Source organism: Poecilia reticulata, chromosome 23 (genome assembly GCF_904066995.2).
Source record: "Poecilia reticulata chromosome 23, P_reticulata-male-v2, whole genome shotgun sequence".
In the NCBI taxonomy this organism is placed as follows: Eukaryota; Metazoa; Chordata; class Actinopteri; order Cyprinodontiformes; family Poeciliidae; genus Poecilia; species Poecilia reticulata.
In genome coordinates, this window is record NC_088852.1 from 5,834,764 (window position 1) to 5,842,188 (window position 7,425).

Consider the following 7,425-nt stretch of genomic DNA (forward strand, 5'->3'; position numbering starts at 1 on the left):
GATGAAGAAAGTATATATTTTCTCTTCTGACTCCTCCTGCGGACCAAATTGCTCATTTTTATTTGGTTTTCATTGTTTTCTAAATAGAAAATCTATGTATCCGTCGTTATGTCTATAATCGACTGGCAAAAATAAAAGTGGAAAAAAGAAAAAGTGCTTCGTCTTCTGTCTAATAATCTTAGTAATCAAACACAATAAGTCATCTTTCTCTTTTCTGTTGATTATATTGCAAATTTCACTTAAAATCGGAAAAACCCCATTGTTTTTCATTTTATATTTTAAAACAAAATCAATAACAATTTTTTTTTGTTTATAATACAGTTTCTCATGCGAGTATTCCATTCAATGCACGGAAATTTATTTTTTCTGAAGCGGAACATTTGTGGGTTAGGAATTCTCAGTCGGACTTCCTCTGAAGACGGACCGGACGTAGCGTGAGGTTATTGAGCGGCTTTAAGAAGTGGAGCATCTGAGGAGTTTTATCGCGTCTATTCTCCTGTGAGTAGGTCCCTATTTTTTTGTTTTCCTGCATATCTGTCAGTATTCACACTACTTATATCTAAAGCGGAATCCGTTGATATGAACGAGATTTTCAAGGTTTAATTTGGACTGAGTCCAGTGGCGGGAGAGTCTTGTAGGTCCACATTCTGCCGTGGAAAATCCTGCTGTGACTTTGCGCCCATGTTTACTGTTTTTTTTTTTTAACCTAATAAATAGTTGCCTAAAACGGTCAGTTTGGCTCAGACGCGTTTTATATTTGAGTTAACTCACTGTTGCTAATTGTTGTTCATAAAATTACATTATTCAGGCGTTTCTTTCATCTCTTCTCAGGCTCGGACCATCCAGCCTTCGCACTCTTCTAAGTTTTTTTTTGTCTCCCTCTTTCACTGTTAGCCCTCTGATTCTCTTTGAAATCTGAAACTTTTCAGCTCTGGATTAGTCTGGAAAACTAGATGATACGGAAGGAAACTGTCAATTTCTGAACTTTTCCGCACATCCTATCTTCTAAAAGATAAGTTTAGAAAATAGAATTGTAGTTTGGGAAAGGGGAAAATGTGTAGAAATCTTTTTAAAGCTGAACATTTCATATTGTTAGTTTTTATGAATATTCGTATAAGTATTTTCGTGTTGTCTGAATACTTTCCCTCATGAAAGCAGTTCTGTGATCATGTTGATGTTGATGCTCTTTACAACTCGAGTTTTCTTTGGTAAAAAGGAGATTAATGTCTCTTTTTCTTTCCATTTTCAGGCCAGAAACGTTTGATCCTAGCTAAAAGTTTTGTGCTGAACAGACGAGATGTTGAGAAGTGCTTCAGTGCAGGTGAGATTAAACTTTTGTCTTTAAAACTAAACAATCTTTTTAATGATTATAGTCGCGCTTCATTAACTATCCACATTGTGCTTTCAATATGATTGCAACAAGCAAGAATATCATCCGTTTCTATGCTTTTTGCGATCGAACTCCTTGTTTTGTATACAAAACAAATTGTTCATAAGATTTCTAATTTCCCACAGATCTTCCGACAGCTGGTGAGACACACGAGCACAGACGCAAATCTCATCCTGGAAAGATGTGAGATGAAAATGTTTTGGTTCTTTCCTTTAAAATGCGCATTACTTTTTCTCAGTTGGTCATGTCAGAAGGTTGCTTATTTGTCTGATGAACCATTTCTATGTTTATTTGTTTGTATGCTGTAGGTATTAACTAAATAATAGCCCAGGCAGTTGGGAGTCCAACAGATTGTTTTTAATTTGTTATTTATAAAAAATGAACAATGATCTCGTCTGATGCGAGTTACTAAACAGAACTGATTTGAATCATGCGGCGTTACTGATTACGAACTTGCTTGCAGCGATAAACCGCGTGCAGCTGCTGGGGCGAGTCGGGCAGGACCCGGTGATGAGACAAGTGGAGGGTCGGAACCCCGTCACCATCTTCTCACTGGCGACCAACGAGATGTGGCGCTCCGGGGACGGAGAGACGAGCTCTACAGGTGGGAGGTTAACATTTAAGACAGCGTTGTTTTAAAAATTAAATTACTTCTGCTTTTTTTCTTCTTCTGTTTTTATTTGAAAAACTCTCTATTTGGTTTACGTACATTTGAGATAAAGGAAACCCTCAAATAATTAGAATTTTTAGTTGTTTTTTCACATGTTCCTGTGGATATGAAATTCCCCCTTTGAGAATAAAGTATTTTTGAATTTGAACAATTTAAAGATCTTAATCAGTTCCAAAGGCTTGAGTCAGTATTTAGGTCAAGGCTGTCCAAACTTTTTGCCACATGGGTCAAACTTGTGTCAAAGAAAACTCAGGATTTAAGAACATTTTTTCCTTAAACTGTGATAATGTAACGGTGTCACTAAAAAATTTTTTTTTATTTTTGTTGGAAAGACACAAGTAAACTACTGTGTAGCCAAAATATAAGAAATGTTTGTCATATTTGTACTATTAAAAGAAATGTCTGTCACATGTTTATTGAAAAAAAAATAGGAAAAACCTGTCAATTGGCAGCAATAAAAGCATCATTTGGGTTCTGGAGCAAGACGGATTTTGTCCTTGCTAAAGATGAATTCTTTGTATTTTAATATGATTTCAGTTTGTGTGTAATCATTCTGCCCTGATTAAAAATAAAAATCTTCCATCTGCATCAAAAACCTTGAATTGCAGTCAGGGGCCATTTTTTAAAATTTAACTGGTGGTGCAATGATTAATTTTGGCCACCAGAGGTCAGCAAAGAGCTCCAACTCTGGTTTACACGTTGAGCTTCTGTTTAGTGATCCTCGTTTTCCTTCAGCCTTCATGGTTTATTCATCATCCTCATTAGAAATTATAAACACAAACTGCTTCTGAGCTTGTTGAGACAGGAATGCACACCCAGGCAGCTGATATTTCTTATTCTGCATTAATGAAGGTCAGAAACGTGGCCGTGTTTTCCGAGGTTCAGTGTCGGCAGCCTAAATGTTTCTGTCTCCAGGAGACGTCAGCCAGAAGACGACGTGGCATCGCGTCTCTGTGTTCAAACCGGGCCTGAGGGATGTCGCCTACCATTATGTCAAGAAAGGGTAAGAACAACATGGCTGACACCTGACTGGATGTTGGTGAGAAGCCAGCAGGTCAGCAGCATTTCATGGCTTTTCTACCAAACTAAAGTTATTGTTGTTGCAGTGAATAAATGAGATTGTAAGAGTGAACAAGAGCAAGATGGAATGTTTTTATTTACTTCCTGTCCGTCCATGTATGGACCAGTAGGCGAGTCAATGGGATGACTGGTTGATGGACGACTCCTGGACACATGGATGAATGAATGAATGGTTGAATGAATAAATGATAGGAAGGATGGATGGATGGAAAAATGAATGATTGGACGGATGTAATGGATGGATGAATGGAAAAATTAATAGCTGGATGGATGGAAAAATGAACGAATGGGTGGATGGACAGATAAATGAATGGTTGTGTGAGAATTTGATGGATTGATAAACTAATGGATGGTTCCATGAAGGAGTAGATGGATTGATGGATGAACGGACAGATGGATGCTAATTTTCTCTGACCATTTATAAATAAAATATGAATATTCTTTAGAGTTTGACCTTTGATCAGCTCTTCATTTTTAAAGTTTATGAGGAAGAAGTCCTGCTTACATTGTTATGAGTTAAAATGCAGTAAAACTGTTTCATGTCTTTAATAACTCCAGAATGATGAAGTATTTCTCATCCTCCTCCTATTAATGAAGGAATTTATTGTTTTATTTTAGGTCCAGGATTCTAGTGGAGGGAAAACTGGATTATGGAGAATATGTGGACAAAAACCAAGTCAGACGCCAGGCCACCACCATCATCGCAGGTCAGATTTATTACAGCTGCACCTTCTTCTTCATCTTTTTCTTCTCTCAACAACTCAAATATCAAATTCTTTCTCCTTACAGACAACATTGTTTTCCTAAGCGACAACATCAGAGACCGAACCTGAGGGATGTTTTCCTCCTCGCATCCAGCTACAGAAAAAACAACTTGTAGTTTCACTTTTCTTCTTCAAACCAAAATAAGACTTGAGGACTACTAACTGTTTAGTATGAGGGGGGACAAAAGCAGTGATCATGTTTGACTGTGAGGCCCCCTGCTGGCAGAAATGAAGACGTTCAAGAGGAACAGAAAGAAGCTCTGTCCTCAAAAAGTTTGATTTCTCTATATGTACATAGCATCGCTTGAAATAAATAAGGCCTGTTCTGTGCTTTCCACTATAGAAATCATGACACGGGGATTGTTTAATTCATCCAACTCGCTTCAAAGTTTCTTCTTAAAGGGGACCTATTATGCAAAACTCACTTTTTGTACGTTTTTATACTTCCATTTGGGTTTCTACTGCTTATAAAAGCATAAGAGCTTAAAAAAAACACCCATTTATTTTTGGTAATTTTTTTTTTTTATATCTCGAAAATGAGCTGTTTGAGAAACTTCTAAATGTTGCCTCACAAATCAGCAGGCACTGTGCTGTCACCTAGCAGCCCCAGTGGAGTTCTATGCGTTACCTAGAAACCCAAGTAGAGTTCCAGCACACTTGGTCAGCTGTTTTTAATGCTGTATGCGCTGTACAATGGCTGCTGGAAAAGACAAGTGTTTTGTTGTTGGCTTACACTGCAAAAACACAAATCCCACTAAGTAATTCTTGGTCTTGTAGCTTATAACTATTCCGTTTTCATCAATATTGAGAAATTGACTTAAAATGAGGGCCTATGTCTTGCTGAAGAGTTAATTGTATGTTGGCTTTGTCTTATTTTAAATGTACTAAGATATTTGCATGAGAAACGACCAAACATACATATTTTATTTTTTGCAGTGTACCATCCAGAAACCACTTGCTGCATCCTTGTTGGTTGTGCAGGATGCTCTACTTTTGCTTCTCAAAGAAATACTGTTGTAAAATGGCACATCATTTTCACGTGTGAGTGTAAATGTTGAATTGGGTGAGTGTGGACAGCAGCAGATTATTTGGATTTAATGTGAGAGGAGGGGCCCGAAACAGCTCATAGGCAGAACTGAGTAGAATAAAAAATCTAATTATCTAGGAATGGTTTTGTTCAAAATTATGTAATGAACATGTTTTATATAGACCATAAACGTATCTTAACCTGTTCTAGAAAGCATAATAGGTCACCTTTAAGTTTAGCTTTAAAATCTGAAAGCTTTGTAGAGCAACTCTTGTTTGTATTAAAGGGAGAGTGTTATGTAAAATCGACTTTTTGTTAAAATGTTATTCCCCATGGAGTTATACTTTGATTTATTTTTTTTCCACGCTTGTCTGAGAACGCCTTTAATCTTTTGTGACAACAATTCAGGGGGGCCTAAACACTTCAAAACACCTACTCAGCTCCTTTAGACTAGCCAACAGCAATTAGCAATCACCTGATGGAATCTCACATCTGCTGAGTTCATATTAAAAACTACTACACAGTGCAGTGCTCCGAAGAATAGTTAAAAATGGTATGAAGGAGGGCCCTGCGACAGACTGGCGACCTGTCCAGGGTGACCCCGCCTCTCGCCCGGAACGTTAGCTGGAGATAGGCACCAGCACCCCTCCCGACCCCACTGAGGGACAAGGGTGTCAAGAAAATGGATGGATGGTATAAAGGTGGAGCTTTGTAGTGATGATGCGCTGAGTGTTGAAGAGAGGAGTGGCTTCTTAAAGAAACAGAGGCCCAATTTCAAGGCGTTCAATTACAAAGTCAATTTTTTTGGTCATGTTTCAAGGTTTCCCCCAAAAAACTTGCTAAGCCCGGTGGTTGGGGACTAGGACAGTCATTCATCCAGCGGCCCGTCGTGTTTTTGAGTTAAAAAATGTTTAAAGTTGACAGGAACTTTTTAAATATCACTTGATAATTGTGTTATCAAAAGATTGGAATATTAATATCTGAAAAGCAACTATAAAGTCTTAAAAAATGCAAACATTATTTAAAAACATAAATAAATAAGCAATGTTAAGCCTGGTGGGGGCACAAGTCAAGCCTGGAGGCCCAACAGGCTTAATACACTGGGGGAAACCCTGTGTTTGATATATACAGCATTTTCTTAACAACTGAAGGTTACATGGTAGATTATGCTCTGAAATGCTTGGAATATACTTAATGACATCCTTTTGAAGAACAGTATTGAGCTGATTTATTTTTAATTGAAGTCAATCTGTTAATTTTCCTTTTACTTAAAAGGAATTTACCAACTAAGACAGCAAGACATTTGTCTGCAGTCTGGAAAAGCTCATATTTATTCAGGCTTCATTTTGTTTCCACAATAAACTGACAATACACACAAAAAACAATTCTTGACAGCGGATTTTTTTCACAGAATCAAACATCTAAGTACTGAATCAATGGAGTCCATTTTTGCAGAAAAATATGAAGTTGGCGTTTTGCAGTCAGTTAAACATCCTTTTCAGTTGGAGGGCATAATTTTATCCAGTTTCCAGTTGTAGTTTTCCTAGCAACTAGCAAGCGAATCCAAAATATATCAAAAATCATACAGAAAACATTTTATATTACATAAGACAATTCAAAGGCCTCTGCTGAAGACATAGTGTTGGATCCAAGCAGTTTTTTCTCCTTTCTTGGAAAGTTTAGTAGAAGAAAAATGAGTTTAGAACTTCAACCTTTTCTCTTCGTTTTGGCTTCTCTAATCTCAAACAGTTGCATCCGTTTGTTTCAAAAGCATACAGAGGCAACACTTTGACCCCTAGACCTGTTTCTTCTCTGGATTTGAACTCAAGCTAAGTATCACCTCTCTGTTTTCCATTTGATGTGTGCTGATTGCATGTTGTCGCTGCAGACAACAGCTGCAGTTGACAGAAACGTTTCAGGGTCAGGACAAAGGGATCCGTCTGCAAATTTAGAGGAAGCACCTTCAGGGTCAGTTTCATTGCTACAGCGGTTTGTTTTCCTGTTTCAACCAGAATTAAACAAGTTTTTAAAAAGTTTTTCTGCTCTGTCACTTGACTTCTTTCTCAGTTATGTTTGTGTCATTTCCTTCCTAAACGGACTAGTTGCTCTCATTCCCCTTCCCTTGTTAATTCTTCTTTTTTGTTTTTGTCTTTTTCAAAGCTACAATTCATGCAATTTAATCAGTCAGCTAACATTTAAAGTGTAATGGAAAACAAAAAAATAAAGCTTAGTTTTTAAATATAAAAAGCCCCTTTTATAAAATCTTCATTTGTTTAAAATGAGAGCAATAACGGTGTTGGATAGTTGTCAATCAAGGGCGGGCTGAAGTGCAAGGTATTCTTGGCCTTTAGTGATTGGTTGGAATGATTCTACAGCTATCTATTGATTGGTTGAGTCGTTTATTAGTAAATCCTATGTGCATGTAGAACTGTAAGGGAGGCGCTTTCTGATTGGTCACACAGAGACGGTGGGTGGGGCTTTTAGCAAACGGAAA

At 37.5% G+C, this 7,425-nt stretch overlaps 1 protein-coding gene across 1 annotated transcript; it reads left to right on the forward strand.

Annotated features, from left to right (window-relative positions):
* The first annotated feature begins 341 nt into the window (after positions 1–341).
* Positions 342–5,239, forward strand: ssbp1 (single-stranded DNA binding protein 1). Its single transcript, XM_008400487.2, has 7 exons — positions 342–498; positions 1,250–1,321; positions 1,516–1,573; positions 1,854–1,994; positions 2,976–3,063; positions 3,759–3,847; positions 3,930–5,239. The coding sequence occupies exons 2-7, from the start codon at positions 1,298–1,300 to the stop codon at positions 3,971–3,973; spliced, it is 444 nt and encodes a 147-aa protein (XP_008398709.1). The 5' UTR covers positions 342–498; positions 1,250–1,297; the 3' UTR covers positions 3,974–5,239.
* The last annotated feature ends 2,186 nt before the right edge of the window (positions 5,240–7,425 follow it).